At 37.1% G+C, this 14,815-nt stretch overlaps 1 protein-coding gene across 1 annotated transcript in view; it reads right to left on the bottom strand.

Annotated features, from left to right (window-relative positions):
* The window catches only part of LOC122688377 (fibroblast activation protein alpha), a 79,680-nt gene extending 67,662 nt beyond the window's left edge, over positions 1 to 12,018 (bottom strand). Inside the window, exons 1-3 of the mRNA XM_043894355.1 lie at positions 11,814 to 12,018; positions 10,392 to 10,576; positions 9,977 to 10,061 (exon numbers count right to left, since the gene is read on the bottom strand). Of these exons, the coding sequence (XP_043750290.1) occupies positions 9,977 to 10,061; positions 10,392 to 10,397 (91 nt within the window). The 5' untranslated portion in view covers positions 10,398 to 10,576; positions 11,814 to 12,018. The remainder of the gene's footprint in view (positions 1 to 9,976; positions 10,062 to 10,391; positions 10,577 to 11,813) is intronic.
* Positions 12,019 to 14,815: the final 2,797 nt, after the last annotated feature.

Genomic DNA, 14,815 nt, shown 5'->3' with positions numbered 1-14,815 from the left:
ACACTGAGGAAACCAGATCTGAAAGAGACACGTGCACCCCAATGTTCATAGCAGCACTGTTTATAATAGCCAGGACATGGAAGCAACCTAGATGCCCATCAGCAGATGAATGGATAAGGAAGCTGTGGTACATATACACCATGGAATATTACTCAGCCATTAAAAAGAATTCATTTGAACCAGTCCTAATGAGATGGATGAAGCTGGAGCCCATTATACAGAGTGAAGTAAGCCAGAAAGATAAAGAACATTACAGCATACTAACACATATATATGGAATTTAGAAAGGTGATAACGATAACCCTATATGCAAAACAGAAAAAGAGACACAGAAATACAGAACAGACTTTTGAACTTTGTGGGAGAATGTGAGGGTGGGATGTTTCAAAAGAACAGCATGTATACTATCTATGGTGAAACAGATCACCAGCCCAGGTGGGATGCATGAGACAAGTGCTCCGGCCTGGTGCACTGGGAAGACCCAGAGGAATCGGGTGGAGAGGGAGGTGGGAGGGGGGATCGGGATTGGGAATACATGTAAATCCATGGCTGATTCATATCAATGTATGACAAAACCCACTGGAAAAAAAAAATAAAGTGAATGCACACTGTAATAAAACAACAACAAAACAAACACAAAAATCAAACAATGCACAAGGGGAGGTAGGATAATTATACCTCAAAATGAACATTGAGAGAAAATGAGACAATTTGATCTTCGCCAAATATAGCAAAGAGGTTGCTATAAAGCTTTTAATGTCTCACTGAAGAATGTAGTAGCTCTTGATTTTGAAAGAATTTTGCAAGGTTCTCTCTGTAGATAACACTAAACAATATAGTTTGAATAAAGTTATTCAAAGGAATTGTCAGGTTTTTAAAAGTTCATTTCTTGTATTACGTTATTGCTGTGCTATGTTAAACGGGGCTTTTTTTCGCCCCCCTGATCTCTAAAGCAGTAAGGGGCTTCCCAAGTGGCTCAGTGGTAAAGAATCCACCTACCAGTGCAGGAGATATAAGCCATGCGGGTCCAATCCCTTGGTCAGGAACATCTCCTGGAGAAGGGCATGGTAACCCACTCTAGTATTCTTGCGTAGAGAATCCCATGGACAGAGGAACCTGGCAGGTCACAGTCCATGGGGTCACAGAGTTGGACACAAGTGAAGTGACTGAGAACATATGCATGCACCGTGTTCTTTTGCTTTATGTGGACCATACCCTGTGATCTTTACTGCTTTGCATGCGTGCTGAGTCACCTCAGTCGTGGGAGACTCTTTGCAATGCTATGGACTGTGGCTCACCAGGCTCCTCTCTCCGTGGGATTCTCTGGGCATAAGTACTGGAGTGGCTTGCCCTGCCATCCTAAAGGGGATCTTCCCAACCCAGGAACTGAATCTTCGTCTCTTGTCTCCTCCATTGACAGGTGAGTTCTTTATCACTAGCGCTACATGGTGTTAAATGACAAATGTTTTGGTGACCCTGAAGATGAAAGTAAACCTGGTCTATATTTGAAGGCCCACTCAGTCTCCTTTGCCAGTTCATCTTCCTCTAATCTCTGTTTTAAATTGTGATGTAACTTTTATTGGATTTACTTGGATTTCTTCTTTGAATCCCAGATGATATTTCCACTTGTGTGTTTCACAAGCACTTCAAAGTCAGTAAGTCTAAAGCTCAGAAAACAGGACTTCCATTCTGCTGCTCCAGATTTCTCCAAGTCAATGGCATTATCCTCCACTTCGTTGCTCAATTCAAATACCTGTGAGTTATTTTGACCTCCCTCTTTGCTTACCGCCTTTGTCTAGCACCCAGGTCTCACAATTCTATGTCCAAAATCTCTCTCTACCCTCTCTATTTCTACTACAACCTCCAAGGCCAAGCTATGTCTCACTAGGTAGGCTGTAATGGATATCTGTTTGCTACACCTGCAATTTCATTTCTAGTATTTCATTGCAGATTTTTTTTTTTTTTGGCCACATCACTTGGCACCCAGGATCTTAATTCCCTGGGATCAAACCCAGCCCCCTGCAGTGAAAGCCCACATTCCTAATCACTGGATCACCAAGGAAATCCCTTCATTGTGAATTTGATTTACATTTTCCTAATGACTAATGATGTTGAGTCTCTTTTCATAAGCTTATTGGTCACTTTCATATCTTCTTTCCAGTAGTTATATATGGATGTGAGAGTAGGACCATAAGGAAAGTTGAGCACTGAAGAATTGATGATTTTGAACTGTGATGCTGGAGAAGACTCTTGAGAGTCCCTTGGACAGCAAGAAGGTCAAACCAGTCAATTGTAAAGGAAATCTACTCTGAATATTCATGGGAAGGGCTGATCCTGAAGCTGAAGCTCCAGTACTTTGGCCACCTGATGGGAAGAGCCAACCCATTGGAAAAGACCCTGACACTGGAAAAGAAAGAGGGCAGGAGAAGAAGAGGGTGACAGAGAATGAGATAGTTGGATGGCTCACTGACTCAATGAACATGAGTTTGAACAAACTCCAGGAGATGGTGAAGGACAGGGAAGCCTGGTATGCTGAGTCCATGGGGTCACAAAGAGACACGGCTTAGTGACTCAGCAACAACCATGATATCTTCTTTAGGGAATATGTCTGTCCTTTGGCTTCCCGGATGCTGTGGGCTTCCTTAATAACTCAGTGGGTAAAGAATCTGCCTGCAGTGCAGACAGATTCATTCTTCCATTTTAGGATAACTATTCTGGATCCCTTGTATTTCCATGTGAATTTTGGAATCACCTTGTACATTTCTGCAACAAGTATCATCTGGGATTTAGATAGGGGTCACATTTAGTTTGCAGACATATTTAGAGAATATTGCCATCTTTAAAATGCTGTTTTGTGATTTATAAGTATAGGATTTATTTTCATTTATTTATATATTTTTGTATTGTTTATTGCTAATGTATAGGAAAACAATTCATTTTTATATATTAATCTTGTGTTTTGCAAATTTATTCAACTTGCTTGTTAATTCCATTATTTTTTAGTGAATTCCTTAGGATATTCCATAAACAAGATCATGTCATCTGTAAATAGAGATAGTTTTACTTCTTCCTTCCCAATCTGGATACTTTTTATTTCTTTCTTTATCTAATTGCCCTGGATACAACTGCCGGAAAGTGAAAGTGAAAGTCTCTCAGTCTTGTCCGACTCTTTGCAACCCCATGGACTATACAGTCCATGGAATTCTCCAGGCCAGAGTACTGGAATGGGTAGCCTTTCCCTTCTCTAGGGATCTTCCCAACCCAGGGGTCAAAGCCAGGTCTCCCACATTGCAAGTGGATTCTTTACCAGTTGAGCCACAAGGGAAGCTCATACAACTAAGAATAAAACATTTAATAGAAATAAGAACTAACTTGCTATCTTATTCTTGATCTTAGGGGAAGAGCACTGACTTTCACCAGTGTGATATTAACTCTGATTTTTTTTTTTTTTTTGTAGATGCCCTTTTTCAGATAGAGGAAATTCCTCCTATTTCTAGTCTGCTGAGTGTTTTTATAATGAAAGGGGGCTGTATTTTGTTAAATCATTTTTCTGTATCTATTGAAATCACCATGTGTTTTTTTGTCTCTTTTTCTATTAATATAACTCATTATAGTAATTGATTTTTGGATGTTAAACCTTGTATTCTTGGGATAAATTTCACTTGATCTTGGTGAATAATCCTTTTTATACGTTACTGGATTTGGCTTGCTAGTAGTATGATGAGGCTCTTTCCATTTGTATTCATAATAAATATTGCTTTAACTACTATTGGTCTGTAACTTCTTTACTTGTAACGTAAAGAAGTATGGTTTTGGTATCACAGCATCGGGCCTTAAAGATGAATTGATAAGTGTCCTATTTTATATTTTGAAAGAGTTTATGAAGGGTTGGTAATAATTCTTCTTAAAATGTTCTCTAGAGTTTACCAGTGAAGTCAGCTGGGCTTGGGGTTTTCTTTGTGGGAAGTTTTAAAATCATTAAAACAATTTTCTCGGTTGTTACAGTTCTATTCAGGTTTTCTGTTTACTCTTGAGTGAATTGTGGTAGTTTTTATCTGTGGTTCTTTTCATCTAAGTTGTCTGATTTTTTCTTTTTTTTTTTTTTGACATACAGTCTTTCTAACCTGTCCCTTTAAGGAGTACTACCTCGTCAGTTTTTCTACCAAGTATAAAAATCATAATATGTTGGAGAAAATTTTAATTTAGATATGAAGCAATTCTATTTTTTTTTATTATTCACAGGGATAAAGGTTAATAAGGATTGTAAGCTATTCCATTTTTACTACATAATTTTTGTTAATTTGCAAGGATACTGAAATAAAAAGTAAGTTCTTTGCTTTACATAAAATAAGCAACAAGTAAATAAAAGACTCATTAGTATTGATTATCCCATGGAAATGTTATTTTAATTTAGCCTAGCATGTTCCTAGATTTTAAGACTCAGTCTGACTGTCTCTGGTTCTTAAAAACCTTTAGCCTTGATTTCATATCCCCAGTGACAGCTTTAGAACCTGGTTTTTTCAAGGTGTATGTGTGACTATATATTCTTGTGTAAAACAATTCACTTTGGAAATCAGAGACAGGTAAACTCCTCTGCAATATGGGAATCATCTGAAAACTTGGATTGTTTTCAAATTATTTAGAATTTGGCAAAACTCAAAAAGAATCTACGAAGATTCATCTTCTGTGATTTTAAAATCCAAGAGCAAAGTAGAGAAATATAATCTGCAAGGCTGATATATTTATACTCAACTCAAAAGCTCTTTTAGGTCCATGGACTTTCTGAATCTTTTCCTCAGCCCTTTAGACTTCCCCATATTTCCTCCAAAAGAACAGTGAATAAATAAGCTTAAAACTCTTAAGATGTTTGAGGGAGTCTGTTTCACAGTTCTTAATGTTGATACTGGGAAAATTTTAAGCCTTAAAAACAAATTCACATCTCCTTTGATGATAATTTGGTCTCACATATATCTTACTTTACAAAAAATGATGAGATTTTAGTACTAATAATAGTTACAATAATAGTAATAATAGCAATGGATTTCTGCCAAAAATATAGGCATTCTAAATGATACTTGTCTTTATAAAATATTGATCTACATTCTGTCTAAATCATCTGTGAATTCAGATTATCTTCTGAAATAATTATATAAGGTTATTACTTATCTAAGTAAGCAATCACTATACATTTTATAAATGTGTATGTATACTCATAAGTCTATTATGTATATACATATACATATAGACTGTGTTCATTGGTTACATAATTTTGGCTGCACAGGTTGAAATTCCCAGATACTTGCCTACGTCAGAGCCTTTGTATCTGCATTTCCCTCTGCAGTGAGGATCTAGCCTCCAGTTTGCATCCTTCCTGTCCTTTAGGTCTTGGCTCAGATATCATCTCAGAGAAGCCTCCCCTAGCCACTTTTGTTATGAACTGAATTTTGTCCCTCCAAAATACATAAATTGAAGCTCCAATCCTCAGTGGAACTGTATTTGGAAATAAGTGCTTTAACAAAATAATTACAATTAACAAGAACATGTAGTGGAACACTAATCTGATGAAGCTAGTGGTGTCTTTATGGAAAGAGGAGGAAGATACCAGGAAGGCACATGCACAGAGAAAAAGCCATGTGAGGACAAAGCAATAAGGCATCTATCTACAAGCCAAGGAGAGAAGCCCCCGAGAAAAACTAAACCCAGTTAACCTTGATCTGGGACTTCCAGTCTCCAGAACTGTGAGAATAGAAATTTCTGTTATTTAAGCCACCCGGGCTTTATTTGCTTTTTATTATTATCACCCAGGTGATATTTTGTTATGGCAGCCCTGGATGTCTAACACAGCCCCACTCCATTTGTCTTCTGTAGCACTTTTACAAATTTGAAATATTCTATTAATTCACTTATTTACTTGTTTATTGTCAGACTGTCCTTTTGTAAGGCTAGAGAACTTGTCATTCATGCCTTATACCTATGCCTGGTATCTGGAAGGTACTCAATAAATAACTGTTGAACAAATAACCAAAGTATCCAAAAGCCACAGTGGACTGGGCGTTGTGGATAATGGATAACTATGGGATGCTAATTTCTGTGGGTTTTTTTTTTTTAATTCAGTAGATTGTTATTTTTAATCCCAAGAAGAACACTATAACTTCTTCTCCTCAAGAGTTAAAAATCCAAGTGTTTCGTGAATGATGGGGTTATTGTGATTATATTTACCCTTCCTTTGTAAGCCTCAAGGGATTTGGGGTGGTGGGTTTGGTTGGACATGTACACATGGGGTATAAAAGATTTTCACAAATGCTGGTCGGGGCCCTTGGCTAAGAGGAGACTCTGCCTTGGGCGCGCCGGTGTAATAAACTGCACTCCACTAAAAAAAAAAAAAAAAAAAAAAATCCAAGTGTTTATAGGAGTCAAGTAGATGTTGTAAGTGAATATGTTACTTTATGCAAATAAAACTGAAAGGTTTTCTCCATTTTCTATTTTATATAGGGGTACACAGCAAAGTGGAGACTGCATTGCCAACCTAAAGACTACAGCTGCTTCTGACTCAACTATTCCCATGAGCCCAGTGTTGTCAGATCTAATATTTAAAAAGAAGTCAAAAATCTACATTTTTATGTGAAATCTTATGATTTTAAAAAAATGACAACTACTGAAAATTTGTATAAAATACTGCAGGCCAAAACCAACAACAAAAAAATAATAAAACGAAAAGTATGCAGAGGTAGACAAGAGGACTTCAAGGAGATCTGAAGCTACTCTAGCTAAAGATGGCTCTCCTTTCACGGCAGGTACTGGGGGCCCTGCCCAGAAGAACCTGACTTCTCCACACTATATAATCTCTCTTTTCTTTTTCCCTCACTCAGCCTTAGTCTCTACTCCTACGCACCTCAGCTTCCTTTTCCTTTCTTCTTCATTTCTTCTCTCCTGCTTTTGCCTTACAGCTGCCAATATCTTTGCCTTGCAACCAAAATTCCTGAAAAAATTCATTTCTGATCCAAAGAGGTGGGGGATAGGAAACAGGTGCTACTCAGAGATAATTACGTCCTACTCTCAGACTTAAGAAGAGCATTGTTGAGGGGAAAAAAAAAAAAAACCATCACACAGAGGGAGCTGTCATCTTTGTGTACTAGGATGGAGAACACAATAAAATGCTTGCTACCATTTATTAAGCTGCCACAAAATGTTAGCAATTTTGGAAAAAAATTAGTTAATGTTTATTGAGTGTTTGCTCATGTAGTGAACTCTATACTCAATTGAAATCAAGAAAAGTGCAGATAGCTCCCATAAGTCCTTTCACAAAGGTTCAGGAATTCAGAAACTATAAATCATGAAGCAAGGCCATATTGAATTTACTTGTGAAATTCTGGAGCCTCTGTTACTTTCCAATTCTAGTTTCTGCTTGTCTGGCTTTTATTTTGTCACTTCTCTTAAACCAAAAATTCTTATGTTTGTCCTCAGGGTGGGCGAATATGAGGGAAAGATGAAAAGCTTAGTTTCCACTCTTGGTGTGGTTGTATTTTCACATAGGAAGAGGAATGATGCTTGGAAAGAAGAACCTCAAGAGAAAATGTAGAGACAGGAGAAAAAAAGGGAATTGGTTGGAGGGGGGTAGGCTGAGACCAATGAGGACAGCTTGGGTCTAAGGTGTGGGAACTCAGATATGTTTCCTATTGAGTAAAATTAAAAATGGGAAAATTAGGAAGTCCCCAAATAGTTATCTGTTATTTTTGTTATTATGTGAGTGAGCTAAATGGATCTTTCTCATTTCACTACCCCATTGCCCTATTTGTTTCTAAAATCCTGCCTAATTCCCTCAAAGCTCTTTTAATTCTCAGATGATGTTCCTGGGACCTACCCTCTCCTTGTAAAAGCCCTTTCCTCTTCATTTTTCACTTAGACCTAGTGATTTAAGTGACCCAGCGGTCTAAGTGAATGTCTGATCCCATATTGGTGGTAATGACTGAGCATCCATACTGCGTTCTTAATTGTGCTTTCAGGTGGAAGTCTAAATGCAGTACCCTTATTCCCCCAACTAGCTCAATGATGGGCAGAAGTGAAACTCAATTAACTGAGTGGGACTAATTAGTGGGACTTCATTTGTTAATATATAACAATGATGAAGCTGAAGCTCCAACACTTTGGCCACCTGATACAAAGAGCTGACTCATTGGAAAAGCCCCTGATGCTGGGAAAGATTGAAGGCAGGAGAAGGGGATGACAGTGGATGACATAGTTGGATGGCATCACTGACTCAATGGACAAGAGTTTGAGCAAGCTCCAGAAGATGGTGAAGGACAGGGAAACCTGGCATGCTGCAGTCCATAGGGTCACGAGGAGCCGGACACGACTGAGTGACTAAACAACAAACAAATGAGCGAGTGTTTTGTAAGTGGGTCTTTAAGTTTCTCAAAATGTTCTTACTTTTATATACTATAACTGTCCTATATTTCTTATTGGAAATTATGACTCAAATTCCAAAGTGCAAATGCAACTCACCCTTGCCTCTAGACATGGAGGCAGGTTTACCATAAAATCCACATACTTTTCCTTGACTTTTTTTTTAAGCCACCCTGAGCAGCACACGGGATCTTAGTTCCCCTAAAATCCACACACTTGTGTTCCCCGCACATTTGTTTCTGATGGAGCAAAATGTCCATTTCAAGTATTGGGGGGTTTCCTTTAAAAATTAGGAGTTATTTTTGCATGTATTAGCATTCAAGGAATCAATAGGATAGGACCTAATCCACTACCTGACAACTGCTGCTCTGAGGAGAATATGGCCTCAAAATGAGGTGAGACACTGATCTGAAAACAATTTTAACTTGACAAAGTACAAAAAATATGGACTCACATAATCTCTTTCAATCAACAGCCTCAGAATAATCTCGTGCTAGCAGAGAGGAATGAGTATTGAAGATCTACACTGAAGAAACATTACCTTTATCTTATTGGTTAACCTCCTCACTTTGTAATTCTGTGAAAATCTCATGAGCACTTTTAATTTTTCAAAGTATTTTCCTATATTTCATTTTTAAAGCAATAAATAATTCAGAACTCATACTTTCTTTGGCTAAAGGCTTGTCACTGTTCTTCCATTATTGTCAGTTAGCTTTTAACCAGGGGTATTTCCCACTTCAGCTATCATAAGCTATCACAAGCTTTTAATGTTGGTGCAAACATTTTTCCTTTCCCTAGACTCCAAAGCTAGACATGTTATTATTGTACATTTTTCCTGTTTTAGATCTTAATCTTCTTTACATAGTTTCATAAAAACCTATGTCCCTAATATCACAGAAAGGTTTATAAACAGTCTTAATTTAAATCCAAACTAGCCCCAACATCAGTCTCCTGAATTTCAGCAAAGTGAAATCAATGTTATCTAAGACTGTTTAAAAAGAATCGATTGAAAAACTAAACATAATGCTTGCTTAATAATATTTAGTCTTCTAATTTGATTTTCTTGGCTTTTGCATCTAGAACAACAATTTCTCTTTTTCTATGCAGCTATTCCTGAGATCTCTATTCTTGACTGCCTCCCTAAATTTTTGGAAAGACTCATAATAAAAATTTCCATAGGTTCTGTTTTAACTTTTCCATTCTTACTCATCTTTACTTGCCATGAGGCAATCCAATAATGAAAAGCAATGTTAGTTAAAAATATTGTCTCTAAAGGCCTGTCAAAGCTTGGAATTTAGCATGTATTTTGGAGAGACACTGGGGTGTTACAGAAGAGTGCTCAGGTTTTTCTATTGCAGAAGTAATACTGGAAACCTCTTCCTACCTATGCCTTGAATTCCTCAGTGATTCTGGTTGCTCAACAATATACTTGGGAGTTTATATGTCTTCTTAGAAATAACAGAATTACTTTGGAAAATAAGCACTTAGGAAAGGCTCAATCTCTTGTGACCGTGCACTAGTCCTTTTTCCAAACTGTTCTAGGCAGACCAAGCAAAATAGAGAAAATTCTTACCTCTTGAAGGACGTAAGACAATACACATCACCAATAAAGCAAGCACAGCAGAGGTGGCAACTCCAAATACAATTTTTAACCATGTCTACATAAAATAAAGAAAATTAGAAATATAAATGGTTTCTGCTAAATAGTAGAAATGGCAAGATTTTGTTTACACCTAAATCCGCTTTCTCCCTCCCCGTAAAGCTTTTGATTGTCTTCCACTGATCTGGCTATAATTGCTGGAATTCTTCCAGCTCTGCAAGGAGAAATGTTTCCACAGTATATTTAGAACAATTTCCCAATCCTAACCCACTCCAGGAAGTACATACTTATGTACAAATCCTCACCTTCTAAACAATAGAAAACTCTGATTGTGCTCAATTCAGCCAGCCCCCATCCTTTAGCAGTATCTGTGGCTGCGTATACTAACCTTCATTTTTCCAGATGCTTTTGAAAGTTAGCTAATTCTGACTTCAGAGCGTGGGTCACCAGATCTGTGAAAACCGTTGAAAGAAGTAGGTCTGTCTTCGTAGTTGGAAGTCGAAGCTAGGGCAAGTTTTTTTTTTTTTTTCTTTCCACGGACTTTCGAAAACCGTGCCAAATTTCAAAAGATTTCTGTAAAATTAGAAACAGATTTTGGGGGCGTTCTTGGCCTTGAAATGAACTGTGAGTGGCTCAAGGGAGATTTTATAGCCTTCTTAACCTTGTAAATTCTACACCAACATCTGCTTATGCTGACATACAGAGGTTTTTTTAAATATTTTTTAAACAAGTTTAGGTTTATGTTTCATTTTCTTCTAGAAATCACTTATGAATCATATTGGAAAGTCATGGGGTTTTGGATAACCTTTCTATTTGCAACCAAAAGAATTTAAAATATAACTTTAAGGTGTGTATAGTACATATATATCTAACTTTTAGCAGAGGAAGAAAATTAAAGCCACATAAGATTTTGTAAGAAAGACTCCATGTTACTGCAATTTTTCTTTCTCTGGGAGATTATGAGGTACTGCAGACAGAAATGTTTTTCTTTCAGCACAATTTCTTTGTCCATATAGCACCATATGCACTTTCAGTAAATACAGAAGTTTAAAAATTCAACTGTCTAAACCCACGACTGCTTTACTTTAAAGAAATAAAATGCCATCTGGTGAAATTTAGTATGGGTTAGGTGTGTATGCACAGGCCAGAAAGATGGAAAGATCAGTAAGAATAATTTACCAGCAGACCTTTGAAAGAATGAACATGGCTTTGCAAAAGTGATATTTTTGCTTCCCTCTCAGAATATATTCTGAGAGAGAACAGTTAGTAATTATAAAGCCTTTAAAATAAATAAAAAGCATTTGAAAAAAGAAGTAAGTCATATGTACAATTTCATTTTGGCTAAATTTGCATAAATTCCAAGCCATCGGTTAACCTGACATCATCTGACATCGGTCTGAATTAAAACACACACACACCCACATGTACACACACATACCAGTTTATTAGTGTATGTTGGCTGGTTCAATGTAACTCCCTTGGATAGATTCTGTTGTTCCTCATAAATACAGTTGTTAACCTACTATTTCCCACCCCGCCCCCCCCCCCCCCCCAACTCATGGGTCTCCTGACTAAAACAAAACTTCATGGTGAACTTTCATGGATTTTTCATGAACAATAATGAGGAAATGTTTCTGAAATCTTTTGCTGTTTGCTTTAGTCAATTGGTCTGACTACCATGGAAGGTTTTCTTCAGCAAAGTGCAGGACAGTGGCTTGTGAACTTCCTTTCAGACATTCTCCAGACATCCCTCCCTGAATTCCAGCCTTATGAAAATTCTGTTGAGGAAAATGAGTCATGAAGCACTTACTGGCAGAGAGATGTAGCCACCCCAGGTTGGAGAGGCGCCCCTCCCTCCTTTGCAGTTGATGGGGCCAGCTCTTTGCAAACTGGAGCAATCATTGAGATAAACATCCAAGTTGTGCTATATACTTATAGGCATCTCCGTGTGCTTGTGAAATCCTCAAATCCAAGATAAAAGCCACCAGCCAGGTTCCAAATGAACTGCTGCTACCATGTGGGTCCTCTCACATGTATTGCCTTCTTTGGAAAGTTCACACAGCGCATTCTCAGAAGTTCTGTTCCAGCTGCCAAGGCTCCAAAGTCTCCAAGTGCTTTTTAGTGAGTTATTTCCACGACTTTACATCCTGAAGAGAAACTGACTGTAGTAAATGATTAGGGCATAATTAAAAGGGTTACTCTTGGCTTTAGCAATTAAAAATGCCCTGACATGTGACTGGCCTGGGTACCACTTAGGACTGCAGTCAAGTGTGGGTGTCTGTAAGAAACCCATTTGACAGAATCTAAGAAGAAATCTGAGTGCTTTAAGAAGGAAAAGTTTTGACTGAAACTTTTAGTGAGAAGGGAAAATATGAGGCTAAAACATGTTTCTTTAGTTTTGTTTGTTTTTTCCTTGGATGGTTGGGTAATTCAAACTGCAAATTTTGGAAGATTCTGACTGGTTTGAAAGGTTTCAAGAAAAATGAGACTGACTACAGAAATAAAGGTGAGTTAGGGATACATTGCTTATAACAGAACTACACATATCCATCCCTTTGAGATCATTTGTAAGTGTTCAATTTTCATCCAAATAAGTATTCCCACAAAAATAACTTACATTCTTTTAATATTATAGCATCTTTACTGACTTTTTCTCCTTTTAGAGTCAAATGCAAATGCCTATGCTAACATTTTTTAAACATTAAGGAAACTCAATATATCCTTGTTTTATATAGTTAGTTAACATCCAGTTAACATTTTTTGGGGGGGAAAGAATTATGAATAAGCCAGGGGGTGGAAATAATTATGAATAAGCTATGGTCTGTGTCTTCAGGAAACTTACATTCTTCTACAAGCCTGGCAACTGTGTGTGTGTGTGTGTGTGTGTGTGTGTGTGTGTGTGTGTGTGTGAACGCTTACTCATGTCCAACTCTGGACTATATGACCCCCTGGACTATATAGCCCATCAGGCTCCTCTGTCTATAGAATTTTCCAGGCAAGAATACTGGAGTGGGTGGCCATTTCCTCCTCCAAAGGACTCTTCCAAACCCAGGGATTGAACCTGTGTTTCTTGCCTCTCCTGCATTGGCAAGTGTGTTCTTTACCAATGCGCCACCTGGCAAGTGAGTCCTTACATATTCGTTTCTTTTCCTTTCCTGGAGCCCTTGCTGAGAATGACCCTGAAGCTGGCTTTGTGTTTCGTAGAAAAAAGTGCCCAAGAGTGCCCTGGTGGGTTTGTTGATTGCTACATGGACCCAGGAGGAGAGACAGAAAGTAAACATGGCACATGTTTGTGATCCTTAATTCAAGTCTAAGTCTTATTTTTATTGAGACTGAGACTTTCCTCATTTAGCAATTCTGGACCCATTCATTGCTGATAAAATGGAAAGTGTGACTTTGGCCTATAAACAATTAAGAGCAAGTATTAGGATACTAGAGACTAAAGTGAGCTTTTTCCAGAGATGGAACTTATATGTTTTCATTTAAAATATGACTGCATTTTAGTAAGCCCACTGGATAAGTTAACTATAACATAAATCCTTAGCTTGCTATTTAGTAGCAATAGAACTATTTAGTAATAGCTATTGTGTCTGCCAAAAATGATTTTGATTTAGATGTTTTCCCAGAAAACACATTCAGCTGTATATTCCTTGAGTGTGAAGGTTAAGACAATGTTAAAAGCATAAATAAGGATTTTGTCTTTTTAATTTGGGGTAGGGAGATAAAGAGAGATGCTTTCGTTAATCAAAAGTTAAAACATATTATTAAGATTGAATAATAACTCTAAAATAAAAATTTGCTCCCAAGAAGGCCATGCCTGTTCATTTGATTTCTCACATTCAGTAAAAATTTCCTGTCAACTGTTTTGTACAAAGTACATTAATACATTTCCTTTAAGTCATACAAAACCCATTTTAATGATTAGGAAATGGAGCCCTGAAAAATTAGGTAACTTGCCCGAGATTCCAGCAGGAACCATTGTTACTATGGTATATTGATTCTTTCTGATAAGTCCTGAAGTTAATTCCAAAGCTTATTTATTTTTTTAATTTTTAAAAATATATTGATTCCAAAGTAATAAATATATTTTTAAAAATTAAAAAATAAATAAGTAAAATTTTAAATTAATATCTCACTGAGTTTTCTGTTGAAAGGTATCCAAGTATGATGGTAGAATAATTAGAGCTAAAATATGTGTAGTCCTCACATCTTCACAGAACATTGTTACACATGACTCCAAAGGTCTCAGTCTTACTCTATAGGGTCTGCATCCAAAATATCAGCTTGGTTAGAGTATTGTTAGAATTGAGGTCTAGTAATCAGAGCAATAGTTATACAATGCCTAGGATCAGAAAGTATCCCTCCAGGGATCTGTTTAAATTAAGGGATTCATCAGAAAATCCATCATCAAAGATATGAGGTCTAAGCTAAGGAGAGCTAATATCATCAAAACTCAGAGCAGCTGTCACATAATTATAGATGTAGAAGATGTGATGTAACAGCATTGATGACAAATGATACAGTTTAAATTAATTTTGAATCTGATCTATTTTCTAAAACTCCAGTTGTTACATGAGGGAGAATGTGAAGCAACATGCCTCCTGGTTTGTAATTGATACCTACTTTCTTAATAAATGTTATAATTAGATGCCAGTGTTTATTATCCTCTAATAATTAGGGCAAGGTCTCCTTGGTGGCCCAGAGAGTTAACAATAAAGTTGGATTAGGAAATAAACAGTAGAGAAACAACCTATTTCTTTGGGTGTTTAGATGCAGGTTAAAAATGCAAATATTACATTTTCCTAGAAGTAA

This window comes from Cervus elaphus, chromosome 33, assembly GCF_910594005.1.
Source record: "Cervus elaphus chromosome 33, mCerEla1.1, whole genome shotgun sequence".
Classification (NCBI taxonomy): domain Eukaryota; kingdom Metazoa; phylum Chordata; class Mammalia; order Artiodactyla; family Cervidae; genus Cervus; species Cervus elaphus.
Note: the sequence above shows the minus strand (reverse complement) of the source record. Positions and strands in the feature narration are given on the sequence as shown.